This window comes from Herpailurus yagouaroundi, unplaced genomic scaffold (assembly GCF_014898765.1).
Source record: "Herpailurus yagouaroundi ecotype Mexico unplaced genomic scaffold, PumYag 140, whole genome shotgun sequence".
Classification (NCBI taxonomy): Eukaryota; Metazoa; Chordata; class Mammalia; order Carnivora; family Felidae; genus Herpailurus; species Herpailurus yagouaroundi.
In genome coordinates this window covers 86,709,287-86,724,200 of record NW_024412395.1, presented here as the reverse complement: position 1 = coordinate 86,724,200, position 14,914 = coordinate 86,709,287, and the positions used below count along the sequence as shown (strand labels likewise).

Here is a 14,914-nt window from a genome sequence, read left to right as displayed (position 1 = left end):
GCTACAAGCCTTCACGGAGGAATGAAGCCACAGACTTCATGAGATGCTACAGGGAGGCTATTATTGTAAAAAATTAGAGCTTTGCCATTCTAAATGTGCAAGCCATTAGAGAAGCTATACTAGGAAGTTTTAATCTGTGTAGCCTCTTCTTTTGAGGGGGGTTCATGTTGGCTCAAGACAAGCATATGTATGCATTAAGACCATAGCGAAGGGTGAACCCTATGTTTCTTTGAGGCTTTGAGTGCTAAAATATGTGTCCTTCATAAATGATAAACACCTCGTGAGCTTGCAATGTCAAATCTATTACACTCACTTTCCATAAGTGTATAAAGTGTGCCCACAGTAAAGGCTGACTGTTCAGTCCATGTTATAGTTGATTAGACTCTGACATCACAAGAAAAATCACAAACCATAACTTTTATGGAACATGACAAAACAGGACCAAAGGCTTGGATGGACAGCTTCTCATTCTGTGGAATTTATGAAAGTGGTTTGAAGAAAGGAAAGACAGAGCATAATGAAAACATTGCAGAAGTTAGGAAGCACTTTACAAGGGGAGAGAAAAAGTTTTAATCTAACTTAAGACATTTTTATTAAACACAATATTAAATTCTTTACTTTTAATAACACATTTGTGGGCGCCTGGGTGGCGCAGTCGGTTAAGCGTCCGACTTCAGCCAGGTCACCATCTCGCGCTCCGTGAGTTCAAGCCCCGCGTCGGGCTCTGGGCTGATGGCTCAGAGCCCGGAGCCTGTTTCCGATTCTGTGTCTCCCTCTCTCTCTGCCCCTCCCCCGTTCATGCTCTGTCTCTCTCTGTCCCCAAAATAAATAAACGTTGAAAAAAAAAATTAAAAAAAAAAAACACATTTGTAATTTTTTGAGTTTTCCTTTTTAGCAAAAAAGTGAAAAAGAATAGGTTCAGATGAAGAAAAATGCCATTAAAAGTGAAAATAAGATGGTGCCCTGTAATAGAGAAAGTTTTGGCCTCCCTGCTGATCATCTCATTGAATTTAACCTCAGCACCGCAGCCTGACTGTGTGGTTATTTAATTTTATAACTCCATATTCCAATTTTATTTATTGCTTGCATACAACATCTAAATTTCAAATTCTATGTTCCAGAAAATTGTTTTTATCAAAATAGATCTACCCAGGAGGCACCTGGGTGGCTCAGTCGGTTAAGCTTCCAACTTCAGCTCAGCTCATGATCTCATGGTTGGCAAGTTCGAGCTCTGCGTCAGGCTCTGTGCTGACAGTTCAGAGCCTGGAGCCTGCTTGGGATTCTATGTCTCCATCTCTCTCTCTCTGTCCCTCCCCTGCTCACACTCTGTCTCTTTATCTCTTTCTCAAAAATAAATAAACAAAAAAAAATAGATCTACCCAATTCTGATTATTTCTTAGGTTCAGTTCACATATTTTATCTATCTCTCCATCCATCTATCTACTCATCTACCTATCCATCCATCCATCCAACCATCCTTCCAACCATCCACCCAGTAAGCATTTATTAAGTGCCCATGTATGTGTCAAGGATTATTCTACTTTCAGAAAATAAAACAATAAACAGATCAACAATATTCCCATTTTTCTGAGGCATATTCTGTAGGGAGATGCAAAATCAATAACATAACTTCAGTTATCAGTCAGCACCCTGAGGAGGAAACAAGAATGATGCTGTGTAATGAAGACAGCCTGGCCCCTTCTGCCAGGGTGGTTCAAAGAGCCCTGACATAGCTCTCTTTACTGTTCTGCTGCCTTGGCTATTTTAAAAAAGTGTCTGCCTTTGATCAGAATTTTCACATTTTCTCATTTACAGGTCTTTATCTTTTGCTTCCTTTACAATCTCCCAATCAAGCAATTTCCTGAATAATGTTCTATACACATCGATCAAGGACGATTGACCTGGAAATCTGCTTTAGATGATCATTATAACAAATATCTTCTATCAGACACTATGTCTTCATGAAATTACTTTCTCATCCTCTTGGAAGACTCTCACTCACAATGCTAGCACAGAGGCAACCATGGAGGAAAAAAGAATTGAAACCATTTTGGGGATTTAAGGATTTTTGATTACCAATCTTGGTATCACATCATTACATAATTGGGAACACACAAGTATAGAGGAAAATGCTTGAAATTCAGATGTTATTTTGAGTCTGAATGCCAATTTAAGTAAATTTACTGTAAATTCAAATGTTACTCAATATATACATTTACCTTGAGAGCTGAGTAATCTTCATAAAATGTCAGTATAAATCAGTGACTCTGAGAGGGAAGCAATCTCTGGTCTAAAAATAAGTAAACACAGGGGTGGAGGGCACCTGGGTGGGTCAGTAGGTTGAGTATCTGACTCTTGATTTCAGCTCAGGTTCTTGAGTTCAAGCTCAAGGTTCCTGAATTCAGCTCACAGTTCTTGAGTTCAAGCCCTGCATTGGGCTCTATGCTGACAGTGCAGAGCCTGCTTATGATTCTCTCTCCCTCCCTTTCTCTCTGCCCCTCCCCTGCTCATGCTCTCTGTCTCAAAATAAATAAATAAACATTAAAAAATTAAAAAAAAAATAGACATGGGTTCTCATGTGGCTCCATTACTATTTCCCTTTAAAATGAAGTTTTGGGGGCACCTGGGTGGCTCAGTCAGTTGGGCAACAGACTACACTCAGGTCATGATCTCACAGATCATGAGTTCGAGCCCTGCATCAGGCTCTGTGCTGAGAGCTCAGAGCCTGGAGCCTGCTTTGGATTCTGTGTCTCCCTCTCTCTCTCTGTCTCTCCCCCACTCACATTCTGTCTCTGTCCCTCAAAAACAAATAAAAATTTTAAAAAATTTAATAATAAGAAAATTAAAAAACTAAAATGAAGTTTGGGATTAATTAACAGTAGTCAAAAATGCTTAGGCAATTAAAACCTTTCTTCAAATAAAAACTTGGGCAGCAGTCCACACATAAAACAGGGAGGCTTTGAAGCCAAAGGCAGTAAATAGGATCTTCTCGTCTTGGTCTATGGAGTTTCATCTCGTTTTGGATACTTCATAGGCTTCATAAAGCCCTGCCTCATCCTTATTCTCCTCCTGTGGTGCCAGTACTATTTTACAATAGTAAAATAGGTTGATCATAAAGTGTAAAGTTAGTTCTAAAAATTAGAGACCCATCGTGACATGGGATTCCTGGAATAGCTATAGACACACAATATCTTAATAACCAGAAATCTTGATTCCCCAGGGAATCTAGTCAACATATTGACTGCTCAGACATGAAGTTCCAGGCTATACCTCCAGTTCCCGCTCTACCCACCACAGAATGCTGGAATTCCATTTCCATTGCCTATCTATCTCTTTAAGGAACTTAGAAGTGGCTCCATTATGATTTTGGCAGAATCGTTCTCAACTCTGAGGAGATTTGAAGCCAATACTGAATGAGCACATCTTTTTGTCAGGAAAACTGCAAAACCTTTGAAAGTCTTCCATTGTTACAAGGAAGAGTGTCTACTTCTGAAACTTTAGAAGAGCTACCTCCTCCTGAGATGGAATTGCTACAGGAAACAGAAGAATTTTTTTTTAAGTATATTTTATTATTGGGGCGCCTGGGTGGCTCAGTCGGTGAAGCGTCCGACTTCACCTCAGGTCATGATCTCACAGATCGTGAGTTCGAGCCCCATGTCAGGCTCTGTGGTGACAGCTCAGAGCCTGGAGCCTGCTTCAGATTCTGTGTCTCCCTCTCTCTCTGCCCTTCCCCTGCTCATGCTCTATCTCTCTCTCTCAAAAATAAATAAAAACATTTAAACAAAATTAAAATATATATATACTATTACTAAATATATATAAAAATATATTTTATTATAACCCAAAAAATGCAGTAATGTACTGCAGGAAAGGACAGTCTGAAATAAAAGAGTTACAATAAAAAAGAAAATATGCTTACTGAATTAAATATTGCCAGTGGGCAGAAACTGTAGATCAAACTGGTGGAAATGAGGTGAAATCTTAAAACCAGGTGAACCCACTGAGATAAACCTACATAATCGCTATGTACGGAAATCTAAACTTGACTATAATTTGTTTTCTTTTAAAGAGGGAATCATCCACATAATTTTAATTTTTTTTAATGTTTACCCATTTCTGAGAGAGAGAGAGAGAGAGAGAGAGCACCAGGGAGGAGCAGAGACAGAGAGAGGGAGACATAGAATCCGAAGCAGGCTCCAGACTCTAAGCTGCCAGTACAGAGCCCGACGTGGGGCTTGAACTCACAAACCATGAGATTGTGCACTGAGCTGAAGGCGGAAGCTTAACCAACTGAGCCACCCAGGCGCCTGTAATTTTAAATGGTTAGGAGTAAAACTTCAAATTACATCTGAAAACCTTGTTCTGTACCTTACATAAGGTAAGGCTAAAATATAGATCTTTTATTGACTCTGTTAAATGTAATTTTAAGACAATCTTCAGTAGAAATAATAAGGGAATTAAAAATCATGAAGGATGGGAGAAATGGCATTTCTAGATTTTTAATTGTGTAAAGGTATCATTTGACTACAAAAATAATTTTTGTGGAGAACAGGTCTTATAGATCAAATATTTTGAATATAATACATCTGATAAGAACAGGCAAACACAAAACAAAATGACCTACTGGTCAGACTGCATGTTTCTTGTGTAGTCTTTACGACATATCTCTGTATTTCAATTATATTTACTGCCAACTGGATAATCAAAAAATATTTGCTGAATTGACATCAGCTTATACAGACTATTCTCCTGATTATTTTCAGAGAATACAGAATATGAAAATATTCTACATGAAAGCTTGGCAAAAGAGACATGACTAATTGGTAGAACCAGGATAGGTGATCTTATATGATAATATGTACATCCTGGCACCTTATCTAACAGTTGAAAATTAAGAATGGTTGCTACTAGGGCCACCTGGGTGGCTCAGTCAGTTGAGTGTCTGACTTCAGCTCAGGTCATGATCTCACGGTTCGTGAGTTCGAGCCCCACATCGGGCTCTGTGCTGACAGCTCAGAACCTGGAGCCTGCTTCCAATTCTGTGTCTCCCTCTCTCTCGGTCCCTCTCCCCCTCATGCTCTGTCTCTTTCTCTCAAAAATAAATAAACATTAAAAAAAATTTTAAAAAAAGAATGGTTGCTACTATAGAGGTAAATGACTACATTCAATAAGGATGAATGAATAAGACTGATACCTTTTCAATATAGAATTAAATATATAGAAAAATAATGCATTCATGAAAGAACAAAATGGAACCAAGAATAAAGCGCCCAGTTTATGAGAAAACTGAAGCAGGAATAGGAAAAATTACAAATGTGGTTGGTTGAAAGAAAAGAAATATAGTCATCATCAGAATCTGCCTTTACTCCTTGGTATACATCTTGTTTTGTGATGAAGATGTGTAAAAACAGTTATTTTAAACATTTGCCTTCAATTTACTAAAGGTCAGATATGGCATCTCTTCTTCTTTAGACTGTAATTTCCTTCCTTTCCAATGTATTCTTAAGAATCAGCAAAATCAATGTAAATGATAGAGCTGCACACATCACCATAATGTGAGCAATAATGTTCTGAGTATTTATTTAGCCGAAGAGAGCTTAAAGTTATAATGACTGGGTCCAATGAGTAACATAGGAATCCAAGCAAGTTCTCTTCTCTAATGAAGCTCATAAGTCACATCAGTGGAAGAAAGCACAAAATTGGATTCACTCTAAACTATTTCCAGCCAAGGATCCTGCAAAGCAGCTATAATGTTGTTGATCATTGTTTTTCTTATAGGAATTTAGAAAAATGAGTCAGAAATAAAAATGATATTTTCCAATCAGACTGTCAGCACTAAGGGAAAAATAGTCTATCACTTAAATGGTCTTAGTCATTTACTTCATTAAATGGTAACTGCATTTAAGTATTGGAGAGAGATTTTTAAAATATACACCTATAATTATATATGCCCTAGACTAGAGCATTTTTTTTATTATATATTATTGAACAAGCAAGACGAGTGACAATGAGGAGAGCATTTTGAGGGTTAGAGCATTTTTTTTAATGGAGTTGCAAAGAGAGTCAGAAGGTAGACTAAGTGGAGAACTGTAATTCTATAACGATTGGTTATTAGTGTTTCAGACTGTGGTTAAGTGCACATGACATATCCATGTAAAATGCTTTTCAAAGAAAGTTTCCATGTGAAGCCTACTTGATTTCATGTTTGTTCTTAAACCATTTGATAAAAAGAAGATTTCAAGTAATGATGCTTCTCTACTGTAGGTATAATTCCAATGTCAAAGTTCTTGTGGACAATTGAATAAGAGTTGTAAAGGAAGGTATGAAATTCATACTTGCATGGAAGCTCACTGGACTGTTTTTTAAAATTCTGTTTTTTTAAAATTTTTTAATGTTTATTTATTTTGGAGAGAGACAGAGACAGAGACAAAGACAGAGCATGAGTGAGAGGGAGAGGGGCACAGAGGGAGACACAGAATCCCAAGCAGGCTCCAGGCTCTGAGCTGTCAGCACAGAGCCCGACACGGGGCTCAAATTTACAAACTGCAAGATGTTGATCTGAGCCATAGTTGGAGGCTTAACCAACTGAGCCACCTAGGTGCCCCTGACCAAATAAGAGTTAATAGGGGAGTTAACCATCAAACCAATAAGTAAACAGAGAAAAAAGAATTTATTATGTGTGACCAGTGGTGTTGAAATCCAAAATATAAAATGTAACTCAGACAAATGTTTTCTATCAACACCTTTACCAACTTCTAGTAATTATGTACGTACACAGATGTAATTTTGATTTGAAGGCAAACTGCCAAACACTATTGAGGAAATTTCCAAAGTACTCTAAAAAAATAAAATGGCATCTTTTTTTTATTTTTAGTAACTGCTAGTCAAAGGGAGAGCTTTAAAACAGACAAGCTGCCTTCAGAAATAAAACTTTATTCACAACAATCATTTCATAATAAATGAAATTTTATAGTAAATAGACCCTTTGCTTTCTTAAATCTTATTCCTTAACTAGCAGGAAATTCAATATTCCTTACTTCACATTTTCAAATGTTAAAACAATATTAAGGCAAAACAAGCAAAGAAATATTCTTATTTTGGACAAGGAAAAAAAAAAGCCCTTCAAATGTAATCTTGAACCACCTAGTTAATTTTTTTCCAATGCCAAGCACCTCATAATCTGAATATTAAAACAGCAATTGAAGGACGCCTGGGTGGTTCAGTCGATTACGCGTCCAACTCTTGATTTCGGCTCTGGTCATGATCTCACGGTTTGTGAGTTCAAGCCCCACATAGGGCTCTGCACTAACAGTGAGGAGCCTGCTTGGGATTCTCTCTCCCTCTATCTATGCCCCTCCCCAACTCTCGTGTGTGTGTGTGTGTGTGTGTGTGTGTGTGTGTGTGTGTGAGTTCTCTCTCTCAAAATAAATAAGCTTTAAAAAAATAAAATAAAATAACAATTGAGATCTGCAATTGTTGATCATGATGTTTCTTAATTGCAGCCACATAAGAGTTTTAAGTTCTCTTAAATTTGGACAAAAAAGCAACATCCTTTTCCCCATGTCATGTTGAGTTAGTGCCTAGTCCAGTCTAGTACTGATAAGGCATTTTTGGAATGTGAGCTGATTATCCTTTTTTTTTAATTACATATGCATAAAGTAATTTGAATATTTTTTTCCAAAAGATATGATAAGTCCACATAATTAGCTTGTAATTTGTATCATTAAATGCAATGGAGATGCAATCTCATAAATTCCTTCCTGGAATTCTCACCAACTTACCAATGATGTATCAGTACAGCTTCGAAATTTAAAAATCAAAATATTTAGAATGAAATTATTGCTAAATCAGGACATTGACATAAGACATGAGCATAGCAGTTCTAAATGTCTATGGCTAACAATGTGGTCTTTTATATTCCTGCCAAAGAATTCTCTCAAGAATCTGGCCTAAGAACACCAACCATAAGTTAAACACGAAAAGTTTCTTACCACTGAGGGGCTTACAGAGTTGATCTTAATAACTTTCCCCAATGAACAACGGAAGAGAAAAAAGGAGGTATAAAGATAAAATGGGGAGAGATTTCAGGAAAATGGCTGAAAGTATGCTAAGGATAGGCTTAACAGAAAGTCCTCAAATCCACAATCCAGTTTAAATGGAAAGGAGACATAAATACCTTACCCCAGCCTATCAAGGTGAAGCCCCACAGGTATTTGGTGTCCGAAAAGAATGCCACAAAGATTAGACTATGCAGGTAGAGACCTTCCACCAAGATCCAATAGTAATTTGTAGCCAAGAAGTAAATAAACATCACAACAGCAATCTTGCACCCAATCTGTTACAAATAAACCAGAATTGCATCATATTAGAACCCTAAACTGTGCTAGATGCAATATCAGACCACCAAAAAGCAGTTCTCCATTTCTTTTTTATAATCTATTTCCTGTGTCTAGGAAAGCCAAGACTGCTGGAAGAGAGAACAAAGTTATTTTAAGACCGCATCTCTAAGACTATGGGCTTGATTCTATTTTTTAAAAATAAGATTAGAAGTTACCAGAAAATCACTTTTCCTTAATTTCTCCTGTTTATCAAAATAAGACTTAATCATCAGAAAAAATTAGGAAAGTACAGAAGAGCATAAAGAAGAAATATTAGCCATTATTCTACCATAAGTTTATTTTATTCTTGTCTTTTTTATGCCCCAGAAGTCAATGGCTAAAACAATAAACATTTAATACATCTTATGTTTCTGTGGACTGACTACGTGATTCTGCTGATCTGGGCCAGGTTCAGCTAATCTTGGCTGGGCTCACTCACAGAGCTCTACCCTCGACTGTCACACTACCACGTCTACTTCATCCTATTGGATAAAACAAGTCACAAAGCCAGCCCAGAATCAGAATCAGGAGGGCGTACAAAGTTACAGGGCAAAGGCCAAAGACACAGAAAAGGTATCAATTCATACCATCAAGGCATATAAACTAGTATCCTTGATTTCCAGATATATTGCATCAGTGATCTAATTAACTGAATTATTGTGTAATATACTGTGTGATTCTGGTCACTAAATAACCCCGGGACATTTGAGAACAGAATCAAGTACTCTGTCGTCTTATATTTGAACAAGTCTTTGAGTCTACAATAAAGAAACTAAATGTTGTGGGCTTTTAAATCCCACACTTCTGGTTTTGCAAGTGGGCTTTTTACTTGGTAAAAAGTATCGCTAGAAGCCATACACCAAATGCACTCCAGTCATGTGATTTTTGATGTTTCCATGCCAGAATGTTCTGGAGGAAAGAGCCCAAACACTTTTAATAGTCTAAGATGATGAGTAACTAGGTGTGAAGCTTGAGGACAGAACTGAGGTAGTAAACATTATACAAATTGGTCATCTATTTTTGTTAACTCAGAGATGAGATAAGCCCAAACAAGTTAATATTTAGTGGAGTATAAAATGTAACATATCTATAACGTTACATAAATCAGTAATGAGAGAAGATGGTGAAAACACTTACATACTGTGACTTGTCCACAGAAGGCACTCCCATGAAACTCTGCAGGTCACCCTGCATTACCAGAGACTGCAGCTCCTTTACTCCTATGTGAGTATGGACCACTTTGTCCTTGACGAAGATGCTTACGGCTCTCAGCATGAAAGACACAAACAGGTGCATGTGGATATAGTTCCTAGTGCAATGTAATCGTCTATGGAAAAAAAAAATATTCAGTACTTCGATTTGGATGAAATTAGAAATGGGGAAAGAAAATACATAAATGAGCCCACACTCCTCCACAAAAGGATAAAATATAGTACGCGTGAACAAAGACAGAAACCCATTACTATATATTTCCAATAGAAACAACTGGGATCAAAAACTAAAATGTAACTTTTTGAGATAATGATTTCAAATTTATCCTGATCTGCTACCATGTTTCTTCTGATCTAGCAGTTAATTATTATACTATATTATACTGTAGCATTATACTAAACTATATATTAAAGTAATAAATGGTTAATGAAGAACCATTTTGAAAAGGGATAAATATTAACAGTGGAAGTTTCACATTTTCAATACATTCTCTGTAAGAAAAAGTAAAATATTTTGCTAGCATTACACAACTTTATTTCCAAGTAATGTTAAAGAGTAAACAAGCTTACTTTAATAGAAAAAGCTTTGAGTTCATAAAAGAATCTTAGACACAAGTCATAACTTACTTAGAAGTAGGTACCGTACTACTAATTTCCTTTGCAAAAAGCTAACTCCAAAAGAGACCTTTTTTTTTTAAGTTTGATGGAGAAAAAAAAACGACACTTAGGAAAGGATGTATAATCTGGCTCAGCTCTACCATTGCTTGACTGTGAGACAGTACAATCTCCCTGTACAATGGACACAATCCTACTTCTCTTACAGAAAAGACAAAGTACACAAAGGTAAGGTAGCAAGACATTTTTAATCCAATAACATATTTTTATATTTCATAACATAGGAGGGGGTAGGCCAAATAAGAATGAGCTAAATTTGGACATTTTGGAAGTGTTTTGTTAGGATGTTAGGGACATGTATGCATGTCCTTTCTGCCCAGATAGTCCTCCTCACTGATTCTTTTGGGAGAGTTTGTTCACAAGCAAGTGGGATTTGACCAGATAGGTTTTCAGGTGTCTGTGGAAACCACTGACTGAGAATAGTGCCATCAGAGTGTATAAATAGGTATTGACTTTTAGAAGACTCAACATGATTTACTATCCTATAAAAAAGTACTTTGTTTTGTGAGACAGAGTTTCTCAAATTTTTGTATACCATTCTATACAATACAGCAGCTGTATAAAAAGTACTATCTAGGGGCGCCTGGGTGGCGCAGTCGGTTAAGCGTCCGACTTCAGCCAGGTCACCATCTCGCGCTCCGTGAGTTCGAGCCCCGCGTCGGGCTCTGGGCTGATGGCTCAGAGCCTGGAGCCTGTTTCCGATTCTGTGTCTCCTTCTCTCTCTGCCCCTCCCCCGTTCATGCTCTGTCTCTCTCTGTCCCAAAAATAAATAAACGTTGAAAAAAAAAATTTAAAAGTACTATCTAGAAAGAATTTGTTAAATAGAGTAATAAATTACCATGTAAATTGAAGAATTACTACTTAGTGATTTGTATCCTCCCGAAATTCTATGTAGCTTTTTTCCTCATAAATATTCACCTATTATTCTAAACAACCAGAGCTACACTTAGTATAATGGAATGGACTCTGGATAGGAGTTGGAAGATGAAGGTTCTGTTTCCAACTGGACCACCTGTGACCTTGTGACCTTGGACACTGAGCTTCAGTTACTTGGTCTCTAAAATGGGATAATACTGCCAAGCCAATTTCACAAGGCTGTTTTGAGAACCCCTTCATAATTTTACAGATCTTATTGTGTTCCCTTTCTACTTTAAAATTTTCATTAGCTCCCTATTCTCTACCCTTACAAGACAAAACTCAAAGCCTTTGACAAGGGCCTGCAAAACCCAGTGCCACTAAATCTAGTTTCTTCCTGGCCATTACTACCTGGCCACTTCTCCCTATGAATCAAATGCTGCCTTCACATTGGACTCTTCTGTGTTCCCAGCATCTACTCTGCTCCTTCCTGTCTCTGAGTTTTGCACATTCCGTTCCCATCTTCTGGAATGTACTGAATTCCTTCTCATCATTGCAATATCAGTTCACATGTCAGTTGTTCTGGGAAGTCTCTCTCTGTCATCTAGTCAGTTTTGGACTAGCTCCTTGGTGTTCCCAATACCCTTTATAAAAACCTGTATTATAGTATTAATATTATTTGATTTGATAATCATTTAATGAGTCAGTCTCTCTCAATGGTGTATATACTCCTTTTCCAGTCTGCAACATATCTTAACTTGTCCTCCATCAGTACTAAAAAGAGTCTATCATATGGTAGAGAAAAATGCTTGTTGAGTAGATGGACTAGTGAATCAATAAAGAAAAAGTTTTGAAAATGTAAACTATACTACCATAATAGGAGTAATCATTTTAGAAGAAGTAGTTGGAATATTAAACTAGTCATTTATTTATTAATTCAACAAATATTTACTAAGCACCACTACATATCAAGTACATTGCAGCTACTAAGAATGCTACAATGAGCAAACAGAAAAAAATTAATGCTCTTATGTAGCTTTACATTCTAGAGGAAGAGATAAATAAAAAGATAAGTAAAACATCAGATAGTACATTAGATAATGATAAATCAAAAGAGAAAGACAAAACAGGAAATACATATGAGAAGTTTCAAGGAAGAGGGGATTGTAAGATGGTCAGAAACAAAGCATAAAACATTTTGTTTTTTAAATATGTCATCTACCTTCATCTCTTTTCCCACACACAACTTAGCACTAAATTCTTAAAATTGTATTGTCTTAATGAATGTACCTCAAAACCTTCCATTTCTAGCCAATCCTCAAAGCCACTGCTGTTGGCCAGGCCACAATCTTCTTGTCCGGAGTTATTCTGACAGCCTCTTCCAAATGAGCTTCCTATCTTGCTCCCCACCAACTCACCCTCCACCTTACACGTGACCTTTCATGTCACTCTTCGGCTTAAAATTCTTCAATGGCTCCTCATTGGTCTTTGGATAAAATTCAAATTTCTTCATATAACCTTCAGGTCTCAAAACATCCTCAACCATGCTTACCTCTCCTGTCTCACTCACTGCCCATCACTTACCTACACCACAACTCTGAATTCTCAAATATTCCATGCTTTTCTTGATATAATCTTTTCTTGATATAAACTCTGTTCCCCAATGGTCCTTTTTGGTTAAATCTTATTTATACTCCTGTGTCTTTTGAGATTTCACTTCATTTGGGAGGTCTTTCCTCCTCTTCTTACTCTGCCCTCCCAAATTACCATCCACCACCTGAATCATAGCACTTCTCACACTGTATACTAGTTGTTTTCTCAGCTACTTGAGTCACAAACTAGCTGCAAACATCATGAGTATACCTTTCCCATACATGCTGTGCACTGTTTAATCTCCATACTGGTGCTCAAAATTTTGTATTTTTTTAGATTAAGTTGAATTGAATCGGGCAAAAGTCCCAGTGGATAAAAAATAAACCACAACAGAAGCAATAAATATGATTATCTCATCAGATAATTTGGAAAATCATTTTAAATGAATTTCTGTCCAATGGCACGAAACTCATTTGGGAAAAATGAAGTCTTTGCACCAGGAATGAAAATTTTTGTAACTCATTCTGCTCCACTTTGCATGCATCACTTTGCAAACAATACACTGTCCTGCAGATCTGTTGGCTTACTGGTTTCATACTGCTTTGATGCTTTTAAAGATTTTTTTAGTTTTTAAACAATAACAAAAACAAAAACCCTGAATTTCCTCATAAAAATAAATCTTCAAAGCCAAATGATATCATAACACTAGGCTGAATTCAAAAACTTGCACTGAGAAAAATATTTGGGGGCAGAAATTTTGACACCTTTACATCTTCTATACATAGGAAACAGAACCTGTCCCTTCACAGAAAAAGGGGTAAGGGATCACTCACCTGAAGTAACCAATGATGAGAATAGCCACAGCCAAGGAACCGAAGGAGACAGAATATCCAATTGTGTACATGACATAGAGGCGTTCGAAGAATTCTTGCTGAAGGGGAAGAGATTTAATTAGAAAAACAGGTTTCAACAAATAAGTAGATATGCATAAACTTAAGAATCATGTCTTCCCCTGTTTACAGACAGGCAATGTGTTATCCCATTTACAGAACATTGATTATCCATCTGATCTTTCTTTTACTTCCTAAATTCAAGTCAGAGTTAAAGATATAATAATCTTTGACATTTCTTGCTTAATTGAGGGAAAATTAAATGTTGCAATATTTACTTCATGAATTTTTGTGCTGTCCACTTTAATTAGTGGAGCTGTATATCTAATGTGATATTTGAAGTAAACGAAACACATATTACCTGGCTATTCTAAGAGGAAACTGGTAAAAATGATGTCATTTTTGGAACACTATTTCTAGCTTTCTTTAAGTTTTTATTGAGCTGTCATTTACATAAAATACAGATCTCAAATGAACTGTTTGATGGGTTTGACAAACCAGCTGTGCTGTGCCCCTTGAGAGTCCAGAAACCCACCCACCATTCATCCCCTTGTAACTACTGTTCCAATTTCTGTCATCACAAATTGGCATCATCTGTTCATGTACTTCATGTATTTTTTGACCGTTCTTAGACTAAGAATTAAATAGTATATACTGTTTTTGTCAACATACTGTTTTTTATATTCACCAATATTGTTACATGAATCAATGATCCATTCCTTTTTAATTTTTTTAAATGATTATAAATTCACAAAAACTGGAAAAGATTTTAAAAAACGTCCAATGTATCCTTCACTCAGTATCCCCTAGCGGTTACATCTTAACGTAATTATACTAAAATGTCAAAGGCAGAAATTTGACATGGTGCAATGTGTGTGTTTATAATTCTACATCATTTTACCACATATGTAAATTTTTGTAACCAGCAATGCAATCAAGATACAGAACTATTCTACCACCACAGAGTGGGGTCCCTTAGAGTCACATTTACCCCCCTCTTCCCCAGCATCCCTGACACCTAGCAACCATTAATCTGTTTTCTACCTTTATAATTTTGTCATTTCAGGGGCGTCTGGGTGGCTCAGTCGGTTAAGCCTCCGACTTCGGCTCGGGTCATGATCTCACGGTCTGTGAGTTCAAGCCCCCGTTCAGGCTCTGTGCTGACAGCTTAGAGCCTAGAGCCTGCTTCAGATTCTGTGTCTCCCTCTCTCTCTGCCCCTCCCCAACTCGTGCTCTGTCTGTCTCTCTCAAAAATAAATATTTAAAAATTTTTAAGTTTAAAAAATTTTGTAATTCCATGAATGTTATAGAA

General features: G+C 36.9%; 1 protein-coding gene across 2 annotated transcripts in view; it reads right to left on the bottom strand.

The window, feature by feature from the left end:
• The window catches only part of PTH2R (parathyroid hormone 2 receptor), an 86,604-nt gene that overhangs the window by 28,936 nt on the left and 42,754 nt on the right, over positions 1 to 14,914 (bottom strand). For both annotated transcript variants that reach the window (XM_040476056.1, XM_040476057.1), the window contains exons 5-7: positions 13,546 to 13,643; positions 9,516 to 9,705; positions 8,182 to 8,335 (exon numbers count right to left, since the gene is read on the bottom strand). In XM_040476056.1, coding sequence (XP_040331990.1) covers positions 8,182 to 8,335; positions 9,516 to 9,705; positions 13,546 to 13,643 — 442 coding nt within the window. The remainder of the gene's footprint in view (positions 1 to 8,181; positions 8,336 to 9,515; positions 9,706 to 13,545; positions 13,644 to 14,914) is intronic.